Source organism: Pimephales promelas, chromosome 6 (genome assembly GCF_988280905.1).
Source record: "Pimephales promelas chromosome 6, fPimPro1.hap1.1, whole genome shotgun sequence".
Taxonomy (NCBI): domain Eukaryota; kingdom Metazoa; phylum Chordata; class Actinopteri; order Cypriniformes; family Leuciscidae; genus Pimephales; species Pimephales promelas.
This window is the reverse complement of record NC_142774.1, coordinates 27,045,787-27,068,268: the sequence shown is the minus strand read 5'-3', so window position 1 is coordinate 27,068,268 and position 22,482 is coordinate 27,045,787. Positions and strand designations below refer to the sequence as shown.

General features: G+C 36.1%; 1 protein-coding gene across 1 annotated transcript in view; it reads left to right on the top strand.

The window, feature by feature from the left end:
- Positions 1-19,285, top strand: part of fhip1aa (FHF complex subunit HOOK interacting protein 1Aa) — a 31,347-nt gene extending 12,062 nt beyond the window's left edge. Inside the window, exons 3-13 of the mRNA XM_039693806.2 lie at positions 1,155-1,367; positions 2,932-3,624; positions 9,443-9,601; positions 10,777-10,863; positions 10,959-11,126; positions 12,543-12,622; positions 13,182-13,381; positions 14,021-14,965; positions 15,661-15,839; positions 17,738-17,852; positions 18,514-19,285. Of these exons, the coding sequence (XP_039549740.2) occupies positions 1,263-1,367; positions 2,932-3,624; positions 9,443-9,601; positions 10,777-10,863; positions 10,959-11,126; positions 12,543-12,622; positions 13,182-13,381; positions 14,021-14,965; positions 15,661-15,839; positions 17,738-17,852; positions 18,514-18,719 (2,937 nt within the window). The 5' untranslated portion in view covers positions 1,155-1,262 and the 3' untranslated portion in view covers positions 18,720-19,285. The remainder of the gene's footprint in view (positions 1-1,154; positions 1,368-2,931; positions 3,625-9,442; positions 9,602-10,776; positions 10,864-10,958; positions 11,127-12,542; positions 12,623-13,181; positions 13,382-14,020; positions 14,966-15,660; positions 15,840-17,737; positions 17,853-18,513) is intronic.
- Positions 19,286-22,482: the final 3,197 nt, after the last annotated feature.

Below are 22,482 nucleotides of genomic sequence, written 5' to 3'. Positions count from 1 at the left end.
TGCTTCCCAAGGCGTCAGTTAGGTGACGCCTTGGGAGTGAGAATGGGCTGTACTATTCGTGTTTGGTTTGTGCTGTGCAAGTACTTCATCCCACCGGGAACTCCAAGTATAGATGTTTATATTTTATTTTTATGCGTTTATGTTGTGTATGTATGTGTGTATGTATGATTTAAAGGGGTGATGAACTGAGAAATCAAAATTTCCTTGAGCTTTTGACATCTAAGAGGTCATCATATAATAAGAATATCCTGTAAGTTTCAGAACTGAAAACATCCTTGTTAGTCCACTAAATGCTTTTATTGACACAAGCCTCAGCAAACAACTCGTTTTTCAAAGTGGGGAACTATGACGTCAAAGAGGATAAAACACCATCCCCGCAGAAGAAGATCAATGCCTTCTTCAACACGGCCGGTTTAGCCCCGCCCACCGATTCAAGCGTTACACGCATTGCTAAATAATATAGGCCTGCCTACCTCGTGATGGCAAACCGGATCGAGCTACCGAACAATACAGAATATTGTGCAGTGCCTGGTTGTGGAAGAAGGCAGTCGCTGCATACGCTTATCTTTTAATGACGTTCCAGCTGATGAGGTAAAACATTGTCCGTCTGTACGCTAAGGATGGTTTTGTAAACAAGACTGGATTTGCAGACCGATTAAGATTAAAGAACGGTGCTGTGCTGTCTATATTGGATCTGACAGGAATGGTGCAACACACGGACTCTGGGTCGAACATGTATGGGCGAATCATTCCGGTTGCCATTTTACAACATTGGACGTTTTCAAAACAATTTCCCCCACGTGCACTGACGTGGAAGTTGAATCTCATTATAATATGCAAAACTGTTATCCACTCATAGCAGTGGGCATTTACTTTCAAGTCTTCAGAGCGAGACACCCATAAAAACCCAGCGTTTTTCAGCTAGGCTCAAAACTAGGATTGAAAATAACTTAATACTTATTCATTTTGACGTTATCGAATGCAAAAAAAACAAGCAAACATCATAAGTTGACCTCAGACAACAATATAATAAAATTTAAAAAGCCAGTTCATGACCCCTTTAATACATTCAATTTCAGATTTATTAAAACTGTTAATTTAATTTTTTTAAATAAATTTTTTAATCAGGCTTTTCTGTGTTTATTAATCTGCAGGTGATCAGTGTTTAATGCTACAGTACCTTGCAGTTTGAAATCCACATTGAAATTTGGCATCACCGCCATCCTTCAACCTGAACATGATGGTTTAGTGAGGGCACCACAATGACATCCATGGTTGCCGATGGGATCCGAGATGGCCAGTCACTGGTCCTGAAAGGAGTGGACCCTGAAACGTGCATGATTGTGTTCAAAAACCACTGGGCACAGGTACGCAATATCTTTCCGCATATGCTCTTCATAAATATAAACAACACTCTCTTCAGCAGTGCTATTTCTCTTCTGTTTTATGTACACATCTTGCTATGTTGGCAAAATAAAACACACAATCATTGTGATGACCTCCAAATGAGAATTACTTGTTTTCTTAAGAATTCTTTGCTAAGGAACTCTCAAGAATTAAAGTTATGCTGCGTTCATGTGCTATGGTAATTATGGTAAATACCAAAAGCCGACGTGGAAAATGCACATGAACACCCCCTCATGTGGTATTTTCCACTGGGCAACTCGTAGAATATTTTGACGGACGAGTTGCCGAGATGAGATAACCTTTGATCTTTTCAAAATGGCGGAGAGCACCGCGAGAGTCGTGAATGGTAAAAATATATACTATTCATGATCTAGATTCTAGAAAATATACAGCATATTATTTACCTTTTGAGTTTTGATAAATCATTTTCTTGCTGTTGCAGATGACTTAAGCAATCTAAAATAGTTTTAGCTAAATAACAGGTCTGGATCTCCATCTTTTTACCACATTACGACAACAAAAGCACTTGAACGCAACACACTGGTAATACTATACAACGCTATACAACATAATTGTATAAATTGTATAATGCTATACAACCTGCTTGCTACTTGTTTTGTATAAAATTAGATTGTGAATATACAGCATATATACAGGTCTTATACAAATAAGTTGTTAGTTGAAAAAGTGTACAAACCAAATATTATAGAAGTAGTGTTTTCTTATTAGTGAGTTTTGAAGCGTCATGATAAAATAATACAATTAAAATAAAACATTTACATTTAAATGGTATTATTTTGTGGATGATAAAATATAAAATTTTCGATCATTAAAATAAGTAAATTGAACTGGGCTTAGAACAGGCTATCCTGTTGTAATGCTACACTGTGAATAAGGCTCCTGACCTCTCCTGTTGGTTCAGCAGAATGCTCCAGAACATAGGAGGCATTGTTTGGGTACAGAAGACAAGTTCAGGCCATTAGAGAAATTCTAAAGACAGAAATTAGGGTGGTTTTCTGAAAGCAAGCTGGTATGTTTCGTAATGCCATATCAAATAATTTGAATAGTTTAGTACTCCATTGCATTCGTGATTCCTTTCACTCTTTCACCTCTTCCTGCTTACTTTGATTTGATGAATGGTACATTTTGATGAGAGCATTTTGCCCTTGCTTGCACTTCCTCTTCCTTGGCTCTGTAAATAACTAAATCTTAGTCTGACACACCTGACTGGGAGTTTTGTCGCAATGTTAATAGATCAGCACAAGGACAGGGGGCTCATTGTTTCAGTTGATCAGGATAAGCAGCTTTCACCTTAGCATAATATATTAATTAGAGGATTAATAATAACTTTAACTATAATAATAACAAATATATTCATCTAATTATTTTTAAGAACACTTTTGGCGACTGCATACTGTAAAGAGAGAACTTTTCGTAATTTTCCAAAGCATGAGTACGTTAAAATGTTAACTTTGACCGTTGTCTCCAGCTTGAACTATCTCTGTTCTCTTGACATTTTCTCAGGTGGTAAAGATTCTAGAGAAGCATGATCCACTGCGCAGTAATGTTGGTGCCCTGGCTGGAGGTCACGGTCTTGGTGGGGGCGGAGGAATCGGCAGCTTCCGTTTTGGTCCAATCCCTGGCGATGAGGCCAGCGCTGTGCAGAACTATGTAGAGCACATGCTCTTCCTTCTCATGGAGGAGGAGTGTGGTCAAAATGGAGCCATGGGGCCCATCCTGGAGTTTGTGGTAATGGAGAACGTGTTGGAGAGACTGTTTATCTGGAGCCTGAGGCGAGAATTCACAGATGACATGAAAATAGAGCAACTGAAGATGTATGAGATGCTGATCGGACAAGCCAGTCAGCCATTACTTCATCATAAACCTGTACTGAAGCCCTTGATGATGCTCCTGTCATCCTGCTCTGGCTCCCCGTCGGGTCCGAGCTCTTCCACTGTGGAGACAGAACTTGTGCTGCTCCTGAACCAGCTGTGCTGTGTCCTGGCTAAAGACCCATCCGTCCTGGAGCTGTTTTTCCATACAAGTGAGGACCAAGGAGCAGCTAATTTCCTCATCTTTTCCTTACTCATCCCTTTCATACACAGGGAAGGGTCAGTCGGACAGCAGGCCAGGGATGCGCTTCTGCTTATCATGGCTCTCTCTGCTGAGAACAATGTTGTGGCCAAACACATTGCGGAGAACACCTATTTCTGTCCGGTATGAGTCTCTTATTGTAGGTCGTCCTCTTTTATTTATAGTCTTTCTCTATTTCTATTTGTTTTCCTCTCTCTTTAAGCTACTTGGATAATCTTGAGCTCTTCTGGACAGAATCCAAGTGACTGCTGTGGTAGGCTTACTTTATTTAATGCCGTGTATTGCCTAAATTACCATTTAATTAAATAGTCTCTAGGGACCTTGGTGCTTTCTGAAGTGTTGAGTGCATAAAAAGGAATTTCCATTTGGCTTGCATACCCATTTCACTTGTTCAAAATACTGTATTGAATCCCAACGTAATCAAAGCCTGACAAAAAATATCACAAACCACATACCGGTAGCTTTTCTGCATATATGACTTTTCTGACACATATACGTAATCATGTAAGCAACATGCTGAAAGTAATTGTAGAAACAAAGTTGTTGAGAAGTGCAGGTCGAGCGAAATATTACAATATACTGCTAGTCAGCCTAGTCTACACACTTCACAGTAGCAGGGGATAAAAGCCACACATGCAAGCCTCCCGTGTTTCTGCTGCTGCCTCATAAGATGTTGTAGTCTTGTTATACACATTGTCATGTTGTAAGACAACATCTGTAGTTGGTGGCTTACGCAGATTTAGGGATGCAACGGATCACAGTTGAAACGTGAGAGCCGCACACACAAAGACAGGCACGTTTTAGATGGTGTGCCAACACGGAATTGATTCCTCTTTTGCATCTCATATCGCTTGAATAGACGCATAAACACAAAATTATGTTAAAAAAAACCCCCATCTCAGCGAGTATTCTCGTAAACAGTCGGTTATGTCTTAAGTGAACGTAAACCATTGAGAAAGAAATCGGTTGTGTATCATTATATTTGATCCGTGCAGTCGGTCTTAGACAGCTGGAGATATTCATAGGCTGCTGTCACTTTGTCATTAACGTTACTCAAAAAAAAAAAAAAAAAAAAAACACAGCTTTGTACCATTTCTGTCCCTGAATGCTACTGTTAGATTTTATTTTAAATGTTTAATTATTTAAGGCTAGGCAAGTAGTTTTTGCTGTGGAATCGAATAACTTAAAGTGGGCTTTAAGTAATAAATAAAAAGCAAAGTTATTACATTTATATTCTAAAAGGTGCTGTCAAAATGATTAATCACAAGTTTTTGTTTATATAATGTGTTTATATTATATATTTATGTATGTGCGTTTCCATTTATGTATGCATTATGTATGCATATATATATATATATATATATATATGCATGTATATTTATACACACCCACACACATAAATATAAGAATTTACATATACCCACACATATTATATAACAAAAAAAGTTTTATGTTAGATGCGACTAATCGCGATTACCTGCAAATTTGACCATTAATAATGTCCTTTTTCTGGAGCTAGTTTGTTGTGATATGTTTCAGTAATTTACAGAATTTAATAACTTAAAGGATTTCATTAAAATAATTTGTGACAGTTATTTAATAAACGAAGAGCACAAAAAACTGACTGTTACGATCCGTTTTAAGTCTAGGGGCAGAAAAGGAAGATAACAAAGATTGTGGGGAGAGAGTGAAAGAACTCCCATCTCCAGGTCCTTGGACAAGCACAAATTTCAACAACACCAGTTTTAAGTAAAACGTTTTTACAAGATTTATTTTACATAATAAGTGCAATATATAAAAGGGTAGATCTTCAGGAGAGGAAAAGGCCAACACAACAGACAAAATGTATTCTTTCTAAATGTTTTTTTTTTTAGAAATAACTTACCTAGCTTCAAAAAAATAAAATAAACCCAAAGACAAACACTTCCCTTTACTTCCTCTCTATATAACTCTGGAGAAAACTGAATCTCAAATAAAATGGCATCCAGCTCCCTATTAATTATCCCAATAATTAATCGAACAGCATTTTAACTTAGGAGGAAACTTGTGTTAGACTACAAACACAAGTTTACCACCAAGTTACAGGGAAGTTAGCACACAGCATACCTTCTTTTCATTCACTAAACACTATAACCGACACCACAAACACGGTTAAATCAACAAGTGCTAGGACCAGAAGATCTCAGTCTCTCTCTGGGTTCTTATATACACTGCTCCACTCACAACTGGAACACAAATCAGGTGGCACTCCCAGACCTGTGAAGTGGGTAGTGGGAGGAGCAACAAGGAAAAGTACAGAGAGACAAGCATAACAATTGCAAATAAAACGCATATGTGCCTTGGGACTTAACAATGACAGACAAAGCCTTAAAAACAGACAATTTAATTCATCATCAAAATCTTCAGAGCCCTAAAATAGACTATTTATCCTCATAATTATGATATGCAACGATATGATATGATATGATGATAACGTTAAATGTAATCTTCATGCCGATGAAGCCGATACCGATACAACTTTTTTTTTTAAATAAACGCTTATTGGTATTGTCGGAAATTTTTAAAACCATAAATTAATTTTGTTAAATGTGACGAACAAAATACAAAACCAGAACTGAATGTACACATACTGTAGACTACATCATAATCACCATGATATGAACTAGCAAACCCTGGCTGTTTATGAAATCAATGAAATCCAGTAAATAAAGCCAACAGGACAGTCAACTGCTTTAGTGAATGCACTCAAAAAAATGATGTGTTGGCTTTACTTAACTTTTTCATGTAAACAGGTTCCACCGGTTCCACATAACTTTGTTTTGTTAAACAAACATAATTTGTTCAAGTAACTTCAACATCATGGAAGTCATTTTAAGCCATCCAATCAAACTCTGAGCTGAGTGTTAAAGTTAATGAGACAATTAAGTGAATAACTGAGTGATGATTGAGCATTATTGAAGACACCTGATGTTAACAAGCAGAATCACTGAAGGACAAAATCACAAATTGTAAGTCACCGTTATGGAGATCAGTGTCTGCTTTAGTTGGGCTCTTGACCCTTACACTTTTACTTTAAACTTTGTTTGGCTGCTGTTATCGATTTATAACAGGCAAATGAACAATGAAAACTGTGATCCGATAGTGTTGGTTATGTTTTGACATAATCATGCTGTGATCTGTAAACTCCAAAAATTCATAATTCTGATGGTTAGGATTAACTTGCTAGCAACAGTTTAGTGATTATACAACATATCTGTATTTTCTTATAACAGAAAATATTTAATAAAACTATTCTGATCAAATCACTTTAATATTTATGTAGAAACAGATATCAATAATCAGCCTGTCTATCTCAATCGTGGTGACATTAATAGTCCTTCTTGCCACCAATCACAACTCATTAATGTCTCCCATCATGCATTGCGGTTTGAATAAATTATGATCTGAATTGTCTATGTAATTTACTTTTCCTAATTGAATATTCTACTAGTCACCGTTGTTGAGAAGCATTGACTGAATCTTGAGGTCTGTGTGTGCCTTAAAGAAAAAATTTTTTTTTAAAAAAACATCTTTTGAGAACATTCTGGATATTTATGCAGAATTTCAGTTGTACACTAACCAACAGAATAAATTACAGACATAAATTTCAAATGATGAATATCATTTTATGTCCAACATCATTTTATAATTGTTTATCTTTGTTCATCCGGCAGGTATTACTCAGATGCAACAGTAATTTAAAATATAAAATTGATAATATAAGGGTGAAGAGCCCAACTAAAGCAAACACTGATCTCCATAACGGTGGCTTACAATTTTAGATTTTTTTTCCTTGTGATTCTGCTTTAGGTGTCTTAAGCTCATTATTTATTCATGCAGCAATGCATGATGGGAGCCATGAATGAATTTTGATTGGTGGCACCCAGAAATTTTTTTAGTTTATTGATTTGATCATTTGAATTTCATTGAAAAGGCTAAAATTGTATGTTCTGCAAGAGCAGTGCTGGTATGATCCATAAGGTAAATTTAACAGTGGTTCATGCAGTTTGACTACAAACCGGAAGTTTGGTGATTCAATCCCCAGTTCCACCTTTTCTATGTGATCACCTGGCTGTTATAACTCATGTACAGCCGAACATAATCTTAAGTTAATACTATAGGGGTCAAGAGCCCAACTAAAGCAAACACTGATCTCCATAACGGTGACTTACAATTTGTGATTTTCTCCTTCAGTGATTCTGCTTGTTAACATCAGGTGTCTTCAATAATGCTCAATCATCACTCAGTTATTCACTTAATTGTCTCATTAACTTTAACACTCAGCTCAGAGTTTGATTGGATGGCTTAAAATGACTTCCATGATGTTGAAGTTACATGAACAAATTATGTTTGTTTAACAAAACAAAGTTATGTGGAACCGGTGGAACCTGTTTACATGAAAAAGTTAAGTAAAGCCAACACATCATTTTTTTGAGTGTGCCTGGATTTGTTTCTGAATTTCTTTTGAATATCCGCCACCATGGGCCTCCCGCAGCACAGTTCTGTGTGTGCTTATGTAAAGTGATTAGAGATAATTGCATAATCTGTTACACCATAGATGAGTACTCTTCTTACTAAGATGACATCACCCTCAACTTCAATGGAGTCTGGCAGCAGACATGCACTCTCAGCCAGTGTTGTGCAAGTTACTTCCAAACTGTAATACATTAGGTATTACTTGTTACTGTTATTTAAAAGTAATTCATTACCTTACAATATTACTGTCCCAGAATTGTAATGTGTTACATTACTCATGTATTACTTTTGAGTTACTTTCACCAAAATAACTAAGTAGAACTTAACTTTTGGACTGTAACGATATGCAATATGAAACCGAAATCGTGATTCGCCACACGACTCCACGAACCTACAGAATCGCGACACACCTCTTCCAACTCCAGCGTTATTCTCCTTACCGTCCAGATCCAATGCTGCCTTGTCTTTAAATTAGGCTATTAGTATTATTTGAAGTTAACATTATAAAATACGTGGACCTACACCACAAAACTAGTTGAGGATAAATTATTTAAAATTGGGGAAGTCCAGCATTATGGACATGACATTTGCAGTCAAAACTTGAAATTAAAATTCTCAGAAAATACATGTATTGAAAATAGGCTACTTCCTTAAAGGACTCCAGACATTAGACAAATATCAGTCTATGTTTTATTTTTAATATTAGGGAAAAGACACACATTCATGCGTGACAAAAAAATAGGAGGCAAAATATATTTTTTGTAATTCTGTTAATTACACTGCGCAAATCGGATGAGGAAGGGTTGGCTCTCCAGTCTCCATAGAACTTAAAATATTCATTTTATTTTAGTTTTCGTGTTCGTGTTCGCATTTATGAGGAAAAAACAATGTTACAGATGTGACCGCTCTGAACTGGCACTAAAAGACTGCTTTAAAACTTTCACATAGTCTGTTGCCTTTAAGAAGTAAAAGCAGACAATACACTGTAATACAACTGTAATACAAGCCTCACTGAACATGTAACGAGTAAAATATTACTGAAAATTGATTAGTAATGCCTTACACTACTGCGTTACAGCAAAAAGTAATATGTTACTGTAATGTATTACTTTTGTAATGCGTTACTCCCAACACTGCTCTCAGCCCTATGTGACCTCACATGCATCTGCCAGTAAATAAAGACAAGAAGCATGTAACTAAAGATTGTTGTGCTAGTACATAATGATTGTCTTTCTTCAAATGTGCACACATAGCATTTTGAGTTATTTGGCTATTACATTTACTCAATATTCATACATTATAAACCTGGCATCCACAACAGTGCTCATCCATAACTCATTCAGTTGTTTTCTCGTTGCCAGGCGAAGATTTAAATTTTTGAAGACGAATGAAATGGAGTAACACATGTCATTTGTTTTGATTAAAGGTTTTGGCTACAGGTCTGAGTGGGCTTTACTCATCTTTGCCTACCAAGTTAGATGTACCAAGTGAGGAGTGGCACTGTTTGCACCGTGAAGACTGGCAGCAGCTGCCCGCTCTTGTGCAGTTTCTAAACTCCCTGGAGTTCTGCAACGCTGTCATACAGGTTTGTGCTATTGCTACTTCATTTCTAGTGCACTACTGAGTTTTTGTCCATAGCAGAGGTGTCCAGTCTTGCTCCCGGTCCATTTCCTTTAGAGTTTGGCTCCAGCACACCTTCCTGGAAGATTCTTGTGATCCTGAAGTCCTTATTCAGCTGGTGTGTTTAATTAGGCTAGAGCTTAACTTTGCTTGAAGATAGCCCTAAAGAAAGAGTACTGGACACCCCTGGTCTATAGACCATTTCACAAGATGTAAACAACACTGGTCCAGAAGCACTTCCTGTTTCAGTTTTTTAACACTACATAAAAGCTGGGATAAAATACAACCAACAGAACATTTAACCCTCCTGTTACCCTCAAATCTGATAACACTTTTTACCCTCTGGGGTCAATTTGACAGTAATTTAAACCTCCACAATATGTGTATATATATATATTTTTTTTTACAAAGGTTTGTCTCAGTTAATTTATGTCTTTGTTGACTACTTAAGTAACGTTTTAAGTTGACATCCACCCACCATTCAAATTATAACATGTTATAATGACCTCAATATAACAACCAAAACAAATGTGTGTGAAATTTTAATATTTCTTCTGTTTTATTATACAACTAAAAGAGCCTGGGGTCAAATTGACCCCATAAGGAACACTGATGCTACAAAATTTGTACAGGACTTTGAAAAAATATTATCAGGTTAATTTTATGTTTACAGAGTTGTCCCCATTAAATTAGGAAAAGTCATTAAATTTGAAGTAAAAAAAAAAAATATATATATGTTTTTACAGACGTTAAACATTGAATGGGGTCAAATTGACCCCAAGGATAATAGGAGGGTTAAAACTGAATAAAAAAGTTAAACAAACATCTTTAAGATATTTTCTTTACATGTGAAATAAAGAAAACAGTTACAAACTGAAACAGGAAGTGTTTCTGGACCAGTGTTTACATCTTGTGAAATGGTCTATAGCAAAAATGATCAATCATTTTACAATCCGACACAAGACTTCAGGAAGAATGTTTAAAAATGTTGCAAGTTTATGTTGGAGACAAAGGTTGAGCTTTTAAATAAACATTATTGTTGGTCCCTTATTTTTATATGCCAAGTTGATAAAAGGAAGTGAAAATATGTTTATATAGTGTGAATGTGTCACAGTTTAGCTTTGCTTTGCTTTTGTGCAGGTGGCCCATCCTTCCATCAGAAACCAGCTGGTTGGCTACATCCATAATGGTTTTCTGGTACCTGTTCTAGCACCAGCATTGCATAAGGTTAGTGAGCCATGAAACTTGTTTGTTTTTTTGTAGATGTGACAGCTGATATACAAATAAAAATATTTAATTTCAAGCAACCTCATCTTCTTTAGATGACACTCGAAGAGGTGATGACCACAACAGCATACCTGGACCTGTTTATACGCAGCGTTTCTGAACCTGCATTACTGCACACCTTCCTCAGCTTCATCTTGCTCCATCGCCATGACAGTGTACATATATTGGACACACTTGTCAGCCGCATCAATACTCCCTTTCAGGTAATCAATTTTATTCTGAATGTCACCCATTTACATTAAAGGGGTGATGAACTGAGAAATCAAATTTTCCTTGAGCTTTTGACATCTAAGAGGTCATCATATTATAAGAATATCCTGTAAGTATGGACGAAGTAATATCCTGTATGGGCGAATCCGGTTGCCATTTTACGACATTGGGCGTTTTCCCCCACGTACACCGACGGGTGAGTTAAACTATAATAATATGCAATAATATGCATTATAATATGCAAAACTGTTCTCCACTCGCAGCAGTGGGCGTTTACTTCCAATTCTTCAGTGCGAGACACCCATAAAAACCGAGCGTTTTTCAGCTAGGCTCACAACTTGGGTACAAAATAGCCTATTACTTATTCATTTTGATGTTTTTGAATGCAAAAACCAAGCGAACGTCATAAGTTGACCTCGGACAACAATATAATAAAATTTAAAAAGCCAGTTCATGACCCCTTTAAACGATCTAAAAAAACAGGACATACTTGAGAATGGGCAACTGAACAACTGTTAGTAACACTACTGTATTACTACACTTCAAATAAAGGGTAAAGTCCCGCTACGAAAGTATTTAAGGGATAGTTCACCCCAAAATAAATATTCTGTCAATTACACACACTCATGTTATTCCAAACCCGAAAGACTTTTGTTCATCTTTGAAACTGAAATGAAGATATTTTTAATAAAACCTGAGAGAATTTTGTCCCACTGTTGAAAGTTAATTCCACCAAAACTTTCAAGTTTCAAAGGCTTAATGAGACAAGCTGTTTAATCTACTAAAAGTCTACTGAAGCGAAAATCTATTTATATAATAAACAGGTTTAGGTTATGCTTTTATACACTTTTATCTAAGAATTGATCAATGCACATACAGTACATAGAGCACATCCTTTAGGTAAATGGCAGGTACCGTACTTGCATGTCTCATCATTAATTGCAGCTGCTTAAATATGTTTGTATGATACACAAGAAAAAACCTCATTGGTTCTCATGCTCATTGATTCTTTCACTGGTGCCATATAAAGTCTAACGTCATGAGTTTGGAATGACATGAGGGTGACTTATTGATGAATTTTGGGTGAACTATCCCTGTAAGAAGTGGTTGGCATATTGGGTAGAGGAATGAAGGTAAAGGTTCTCCAATTGCAGACTCTTTCTAATACTTGAGACTAATATTTGAAGTCAAATATTAGTTTTCACAGCATGTGTGTTCAAACAAAACGCCCTACAGCACTGAGCCTTAAGCATCCTGTTATCCACGATAAAGTCAACTTTGTTTTATCCAAGATTAATTTGGAATAATGTTTTAAATCAACTAGATTTATTGGTTTTAAACATTCAGTGTCTTCATTAAGCTGTTTTTGTTTGTAGTATTGTGTTTTATAGGCTGTGCTTATGTTACAGCTTGGCACTGTATCTTTGGCTCTGTTCCGCACTCTCATTGGCTTATATTGTGAGGATGTAATGCTCCAGTTGATTTTCAAGTGAGTATACTTCTGCTGCCTCTTCATGTTTATTTACACATTTGTTCTATTTCTGATAATATTTTTTTTATCACATTTTTATTATTCTCAAATGCTGCAGTGTGAACTTAAAGGGATACTCCACTTTTTTGGAAATAGGCTCATTTTACCACTCCCCCCAGAGTAAAACAGTTGAGTTTTACCATTTTCAAATCCATTCAGCCGATTTTCTGATATTTAGAAGAATATCAGTAACCAGACAGTTTCTGGTCTCATTGACTTCCATAGTAGGAAAAAATATACTATGGAAGTCAATGAGACCAGAAACTGTCTGGTTACTGATATTCTATTGGCTGAATACATTCGAAAATGGTAAAACCCAACTGTTTAACTCTGGGGGAGTGGTAAAATGAACCTATTTACAAAAAAAGTGGAGTATCCCTTTAACCATAGTGTCTGTTCTGTAAACCAAAGTCTCACAGTATTAGTTGTTCATTGTGACATGTTAATCACTTTCCTTTTTGGGTGTAGAATTGCATATCTTGGGGCACTATAAGTTGTCTCTCTCCTCCCCCTTCAGGTACCTGATCCCCTGTAACCATATGATGTTGAGTCAGCGTAGAGTCCTGAGAGAGAGAGACTGTTATTCTGTATCGGCTGCCAAGTTTCTAGCCCTTACACCCTCTTGCTGCTCTCCAGATACCATCCCCCCGCCACTTAGAAAACTGGACTCCATCTTGTGGTCAAAAGTCACTGATGGCTTCCATACAGGAACAATAGGTATAATGTAGTTTCATTACTTCCTGTGGAACTGTTTGCCATGTCATGTAATTAGTGGTTGAAGTGTGCATAATGTGTAATTGTAATAACAAGACTTTTAAAATCTTTTAAGGATCTAGATCATTAGTGTCCAATCTTGCTCCTGGAGGGCCACTGTTCTGTGATTTAGTTTCAACCCCAATTAAATACACATGAACCAGTAATTGTTCAAGTTGTTTTATCAAAGTATTTCCAGCTTTCAATGTCAAAAGTGAGACAAGAAGATTTCATGCATCTTTCTGTGTTGGTCTCCAATAAATTATGTGCTGAAGATTTGTTGACAAAGATGAAACTTGACCAAAATTGGTTCAGATGACTGGACTCCAGTTGTTATGTGGGCTGTTTGTAGACTAAAATGCCATTCACGTTTTAGTGACTTCCGTCTTATGGATTAAATCTGCAACATACTTTACTGAAGTTGCATCAACTTAATTTCTTCATTCCAGACTATGTAATCCGCTTAATGTCTGTGCCTGTTATTAAAGGGTTTACAAGCTGATACAAATTCCAGAGAACTGCTTTTGTTAGGATCAGTATTTGTGAAAAGGAGGTCATGAAATGTAATGAGAGTTTTGAAATTGCTTTTATATCTTCCTTTAGAATCAAAGGAGGTAAGATCAGAGGAGGACGACTGTGGTAACTCCTGTGTCATTGGCTCCGAGATCTACCTGGATGTCAGTTATCTGCACTACTTGTACGATGCACAAAGCGGCATCAGTCACTGTATGCGAGCATGCCGTGTGTGGTCCGCCCCATATGACGGTGAGAACCCTCCTCCAGAGGAATACCAGCGTAGTACCTTGGAAGAAGCAGGTAGGACTCGGCAACCAATTGCCAGTAGGAAAACCCCAAATCAGATGCATCGCTCCGGTCCAACCCTCAAAGATCTCACTGCTACTCCAAGAATGCTGGAGCTGGAGTGGGATGATAGCTATGATGCTTGTCCAACACAAATGCATCCAGAGGAAGATCCGGAGACTTGTCCCATCCCTGAGGAACCCCCAAAGCACATTCAAGAACTAAGGAGAACTGCTATTATGATTGTGAAGGGCTCTTACATTGAAGAGTCTGAGTTTCAGAATGATGTTATGGTCTATGACCTAGTAGCTCAGAAGGATGCCAATGACTCTGGTAGCAACTATCATGTCTCATCCAGGCTTACTGAACCAGCAAAGCAGGAGGTGTTAGATGGACCAGTAACAGATCAAAATACTCCAAATTCAGAATCTTCAATGAGCAATGGCTTGAACTCCTCAGTAGATGAAATGGACAGAGGGTCACAATCAAAACACAAGTCAATGGGTCCAGAAGGGGAGGACCTCATGGCCCAGTATGAGGAACTGATTAGAACTCTGGGTGCACAGCCTAATAGTCCAGCAAAAGCAGACATTGAACTCAAGAGTCCAACAGACCTGATGAATGATGAGGAAGATGAGATAGACTTTAACTCTTTCTCACCTGAGACACCAGAGGCAGAAACATTGCTGTCTCCTTTTGGGACCAAACCTCGCAGTGGGAGCAAGGGTCATTCTGTGCCTTTTACAGGTTGGAAAACATATTTTGATATGGACTCATAATGAGAGGCTTATAGGGTGATTTCGGATACAGTCAGAGTCAAATTTTTGTTCCATACCCAAATCAAACACACCTGAAACAGCTTATCAAATGTTCCAACTCTGTTCCTGGAGGCACACCAACACTACACATTTTCCTACTCTTCCTAATCAAACACAATTGATTCAACCCATCAGCTCGTTAGTAGAGACTCCAAGACCAGTATATACTGTATATGGGTCAGATAAAGGTTACATCCAAAATGTGCACTGTTGGTGTGCCTCCAGGAACAGGGTTTGGAAATACTGCATTAATGTATATTGCCTGCTCATGAAAAGCAGTATGCAGTATTCTTTAATTTCACCAGTACTATGCTTCTGATGTCACATGGCCTTTTCAACTCAACAATTTGGATCTATTCACCATTTGTGCAATCATTTTACATTTGCTAGCAATTAAATCAAAGCACGAGTCAAGAAAGATGTTGCTAATTCTATTTTAAAGTCAAGCTGAGTGCCTTGCATTATTAGGTCCAGTATCTCATGAAGTGTGACTTCATTTTTGGCCCCCATAAACTACAATGCAGAGTTTTGGAATTATATAGTGTTAGCTTCAGTTTAATATTTTGTATGATATTTGGGTTTGTATTCTATTTATTTAAGTTCTACTCTTCTTGTCTCTTTTAGGGCCGTTTGTGAGTGTACTGCTGTCCCGTCTAGAAAACATGCCGAGTAACGCGCTCCATGTGAACTTGCTTCTGACCGGCATCCTGGCTCAGTTAGCTTCTTATCCTCAGCCCCTGCTGCGCTCATTCCTTCTCAACACAAACATGGTGTTCCAGCCCAGTGTCCGCTCACTATACCAGGTACTGAAGTACATACAGTATCTGATCTACTTGCATACATATCTCTGTTCTTCGATGTTTTGACATGGAGAGTAAGGCAATATTTTTTTGGCCCAAATTATTATTATTTTTTTAATTAATATATTTTCAATTAGGATTTGGCCCACTCTCACTTTTTAAGTCATACTAACTAAACATTCACTGTCGTTGCAGATTATTTATATAGCACATTTTATACACAATGGTAATTCAAAATGTTTTACATAGAAGAAATTTAAATAATCAAAACAAATAAGAATAATTAAAACAGTTTAGAATAAAAAATAAAATAAGTACAGTTGAAACAGTCGGAGGAACAATGGCACAGTGCTCATTCAGTAAATGCACAGCTAAACAGATGTTTTTTAAGTCTGGATTTGAATGTGACTACTGTAGAAGCACATCTGATCTCCCCTAGAAGCTGGTTCCAGCTGCGGCTGGCATAATGGCTAAAAGCAGACTCCATGCTTAGAGGGAACCCTTAGTATTTCTAACTGATGTGGTCCTAATGATCTGAGTGATCGGTTTATATTCAGTGGGCATATCTGCAATATATTGAGGTCCTCCTAACCCATTGAATGATTTATTTACCAGTAATAATACTTTAAAATCAATCCTAAATGTAACTGGGAGCTAGTGTAAAGACCTGAGGACTGGTCTGATATGTTCATATTTTCTAGTCCTGCTCAGAGTCCTGGCAGCTGCGTTCTGTATGAGCTGCAACTGTCTTATGGTCTATTTAGGAAGGCCAGTGAGGAGGCCATTACAGTAATCCACCCTGCTGGTGATGAAAGCATGCACACGTTTCTCTAAGTATTGATTGGAAGCAAAGCATCTAATTCTTGCAATATACTTCAGATGATAGTATGCTGATTTACTTATTGCTTTGACATGACTACTGAAACTAAGGTCTGACTCTAGAGACATGCCAAGATTCCTGACTTGATTTTTAGTTGTTAGACCCCTAGCGTCAGGGTATGTATTCACCTTGAGAGCTTCATCTTTGTTTCCAAATGCAATGACTTCAGTTTTGTCTTTGTTTATCTGAAGAAAGTTTTGGCACATCCAACTGTTTACTTCATCAATGCATTTGCACAGGGAGTCAATGGGGCTGTAGTCGTTAGGCGATAGGGCAGTAGAGCTGTGTCGTCTGAATATGTGGTAAGGAATCTGGTTCTTTATCATTATTTGGCTCATTGGGAGCATAATACAGGTTGAATTTGAGTGTCGCAAGAATTGAGCCTTGATGCATGTCATGGATGTCCACTCAGACTTATGGTCTCATATACTCACATAATAACCTCTCTGTTAAAGTGACTGTTGGTTCTATCATAAAATACACAGTATCAAAAATAAAAATAATAAAATTAAAAGACACTACACAAGACAGTAAATCATTCACACAATTGTTCTGGGATGCATGTTCATTTATAGATCAGTTCGTCTATGATAATATGCATATAACAGCAATAAATCCAACTTATCTCACTTAAGACCCTTCTTGCCCTTGTTGGGGAGATGGGACTATAGATCCCAGAGTGAGTTATAAGGATTATTTGTTACATATAACAAACAATTGTGTCTGATTTGTCTCATTCGTTAAAGTTGCATTGCATAACTGTAATATTATACAGATGCACAGTACTCAGTGGTGCATCTCAAAATGAGTGTTAATGCAAGGTTTTGTACTCAATACTTAAGGCAGTATTTAGAATTTCCCATTTGTCAGTATAAGAGTGGAAAAGTCTCTCCAAAATAGGCATGCAGCCCTCAAAATCTCAGTTAAGCTTTGTCATTTATTCATGGTATCAGTAGGAATGTGGAATCTGTTTATTCATTCATTTCTCTCTCCCTTCTTGCCTTTCCATTTTTAATTGTAGGTTCTGGCCTCCGTGAAGAACCAGATAGAGCAGTGGTCCACGAATAATAAAGACTTCCCTGAGCTCCTCACAGCTGCTCAGCACTGCTTATTGGCCAGAGAGAGTTCACTAAGAGGTCAGTATGTTCATATCCTTTCAGTCATGTTGTTATATATTTAAGACACTATGTATCAAAGTTTAATAAACATAAAACCGTTTTAAGAATGAACAATATGTACGTGTTTCATAAACATGAACCACAGTGAGCGTCTGCTCCTGTGTCAGCAGAATGTTTTCTGAAGAAGACTGTACAGTATGTCGTAAGAAGTGCACTGTAGTTTGTCCACTGGGTCTGTAATTATGAAAATAATCGAGATAAAACAAAAAAACAACAACAACTGTATAGTCTGAGAAAAGTTGCTAAGGTTTTAAATTGAAAGTCCAATTGTTTTGTGTTTCATAATTTTTGAACGTATATATTGTTTTACTTGCATATAGCTGAAAATAGCCGGTTCGATCATGGCAAATTACAATTTTACTAATATAATATAATATAATATAATATATAAGAAACTGTGTTCTGATTTGCTCATTTTGTTTTACTCTGAAAATCGAATTTATTTGATATTGAAGTCATTTTTCTCAGTTTCAGGGGCTGCTTCAACAATATAAACTGCTTCATCTTCTTTATTTGACTTGTTCAGTTACTCACCCTTTTATTGGTTTGAATGATAGACGTTATGAAAATGCTTAAATATTGCATAATGACTAGGTTTTTCTTTCATTTTTTAATCTAGACTCTCAGACTCCGACACAGACTGGAGATTGGCTCCATGGTTCTGAAGCAGACAGAATCAAGAAGAACCAAATCCAACCTAAAACTGTGGTTCCCCTTAACAAAACTGAGGTATATGCCACAGTTCTTTTCACAGAGTTCCTAAAAGAACTGGCAGCCATTGCACAAGAACACTCCATTCTTTCTCATTTCCCCACAGACCAGTAGCCTTTGATTCTGTGTTTGTTTGTTGTTAATGTTTCCAGGAAACCTTTGACATTTTTAAGGAATTTTAGTTAAAAAAGCACTAAACCTCTAAATTAATGTGGCATTTTTTTTGACAACTTTTTTTATGTATATTTTTGATGGGGGATAATTTCAGCATGTTTTTTGTACTTCCATCATATATTTATGCAATACCAAGCCTCATTTCACAGTAAATACAATTACATCACAAATCATCCCTCATAAAACCAGTGTCTCCTGCCATAAGGCAATGAATTGATGTGCCTTCACTTCATTAAAGTGACTTACAGACTGGACAAATGCTGGTCAAAGCCTGCCTAACTGAAACTTTTGGCCAAAACCAAAGAGTGACGGTCATACAGCCATGAGCATTAAGAGGTGACGGGGAATCAGACAGTAATAACAACACTTGACGTCTGAATTCTTTGCAGACTGTTCAATGATGCTGATGTCTCTTGCTGGATTGTTCTCCTGATGGCCTTATACTAAAAGTGCCTATTCCTTTAGTACTTAATTTTAAACATGTTTGTAGTTTTCTATACAGTAAACATACTCTGTAAACCTGGACACTGGTCAACGTTTTATACAAGTGACCTAATACCAATCTTTCATTTGAAAGTCACATTTCTAGTATCTGTAAAACTGCATTCTTCCATCTTTAGAAATATTCTAAATCTAAATAGCTAAATTCTCAATGACAAATGCAGAAGAATTAGTTCAAGAATTCAATACATCAAGGCTAGATTATTGTAATGCTCTTCTGGGTGGTTGCCCCGCATGCTTAATAAATAAACTACAGCTGGTCCAAAACGCAGCAGCTCGAGTTCTTACTAGAACCAGGAAGTATTTGTACTGCATTGTGCATTTCTCTCCTCTGCATTTGCTCCCAATTAAACATCGTATAAATTATATATATATATATATATATATATATATATATATATATATATATGAAGAGTTCAGATGCAAAAGCCTCTAAGTGCCATTTTAAATTTTCTTCTAGAATGATCATTTTATCAAGCTTGTATATTTAAGTTCAGTGATTTCACTTAAATGGCAATGATAATTACCTATTAATTGTTATTTAAGTGAAATTACTGAACTTAAATATACAAGTTTGATAAAAATCCTCATTAAAGAAGAAAATTTCAAATGGCATTTAGAGGCTTTTGCATCTGAACTCTTCATATATATATATATATATATATATACACACACACACACACACACACACAAATGCACTTACCTATAGATTAAAAACGGAATATGCATGTGCACACCGTCAGCGTTCTCATAGGTTTGTGTTTGAGTTATTAGAGACAACTTTTTTGTTTTTCAAACTTTTTTGTTTTTGTGGGATTTTGAGAAACGCAGTTGTTCTGCTTCCTTGTAGAGCATCACTGATATTAACCTGCTACAATATGAAAGGTACTAAGCTGTTAACAAACATGTTTGAAAGTAGCCTACTTGTAAATCAGGATGAGTTTTTTTTTTCTTTAGTGAGACAAAACTACCGTTCACTACTGTTCAAAAGTTTGTGGTTGTAAGATTTTTTTTTTGAAATAAATAAATACTTGTATTCAGCAAGTAAGCATTAAATAAAAAAAAGTATTTAATCGAATAAATTTTGATTAAGTATATAGATTTCAAATAAATTCCGTTTTTTTTTTTTACTTTCAGTTTATCAAATAATCCTTAAAAAATGCATCATGGTTTTAAACATTGATAATAATAACAATAATAATAATAAATGTTACTTGAGCAGTAAATCAGCATATTAGAATGATTTCTGAAGGATCATGTGACACTAAAGACTGGAGCAATAATGCTGAAAATTCAGCTTTGCCTTCAATGGAATAACTTGCATTTTACAAATGTCATTAAAATAAACAATTAAATAATTAAAAATCGATTGTAATAATATTTCACAATGCTACTGATTTTGTTCTTTATTTTTGATCAAATAAATTCAGCATTGTTGAGAATTTTTCAAAATAAAAAAAACGTAGCAACACCAAACTTTTGAATGATAGTGTATTAAAACCATTGTACAGTTACATAAAATCTTCACAAAAATGATTTAAGACATTTCATTTTTTAACTGTTTTTCTTTGCAAGGCCTCTGAGAATGGTCATAAATGGCATTAATTTATCTGAAACACAATCAGAGAGACTGCATAGTGTACATCACATATTTTAAATGTATAAAATGATATACAATTCCAGTGTATCTAATCACCCCATATGCAAGAGAAAGTGACCTTTAGTATAAAAGTTGTCTTGATTTAAAAGTATTTTTACTATCTCCACGTGTCTTGTTGTATGTTTGTATATTGAAACTCTGGAAGTTCACCTGATGCCTGAGCACATTTGTTTTTAGTGCAAACTGATAGTTACATGGAATTTGTAAACGCACCATAAGCAGGTGATCAACATTGGTGGTTATGCTTTAAATAGTTTTACGAGAAATTGTATGTATATTTTTGACATATTTGATTAAATATCTTCAACATATTCAGTAGTCATTTTTTGAAGGTAGATGTTTTGCTTTCCCCCTTGTACAAATTATGTCAATCAAAACCTGATTACCAAACATCCAGAGGCCACAATGTAGCTTGTCAATCCAAAGATATTTATATGCAGCTTTATGTAATGAAATTGACTTTTTTTTGTATGGGGGTGTGAACAAGGGTTAGATTAGACATTCTAGATTGAATTTACTGCATGGTACGCATTATGTAAATTGTACAGCTCTGTATGCCTTGGTTGTAAAAAGAAATCCTGAATCTGTAGAAATGTCACCAGCTCATATTTTCACCTTCAAATGGCAGGCAATAGTTTCTATGTCAGAAATGTAAGGCATGATGACTTGAATAAAGAAATCTCTTGTCCACTCACAGAAGTGCCATTTGAGTTAGTGGGCAATAACATTGTCAATCTTCTGTGCTTTAACTGATATAAAGATCCTTTTTCTGCTGCTTGTTTAATATACTTGTTTTTACAGCTCCTATACATATAATAATCACAGCACACAAATTCTATTCTTTGTTAGGTTGTTCGGTGTGTAAATTTTGTATACATATACTCTATATAAATAAACAGATTTTTCTTATATACCGAAATAAAACATTATAGAATTGTCCATGAAGTGCCTATACACCCAAATAATGCTATTGTATTATGATATTAAGGCCTGGTAGTGGCATCAAATGTCTGTATTGTAATTTACTGTTAATATTACCCTACTACATGTACAGCTCTGGGTGAAGTTGCGTCTGTATGTTTGGTAACGTTAACTCATGGATACTCATGTATGCACATGCACTGTTGACACAATTTAACTCCTGTTCACCAGATAGTTTTTTGTTTAAAACTGGGTCCTTCCTCAATTCATTTTCACTAACAGCAGCAGCAGACGTCTCTATCATCAAACCTTTTTCTAAAGGACTAATTGTGATATTTATATATCCACCTATCACGATTAACTTTTATTTTGTGGATAAGACAACTTTTTTTAAGGGAAACTCCACTTTTTTTTTTGGAACTAGGCTCATTTTACCACTCCCCCAGAGTTAAACAGTTGAGTTTTAGCGTTTTCAAATCCATTCAGCCGATTTTCTGATATTTAGAAGAATATCAGTAACCAGACAATTTCTGGTCTCATTGACTTCCATAGTAGGAAAAAATATACTATGGAAGTCAATGAGACCAGAAACTGTCTGGTTACTGATATTCTTCTAAATCT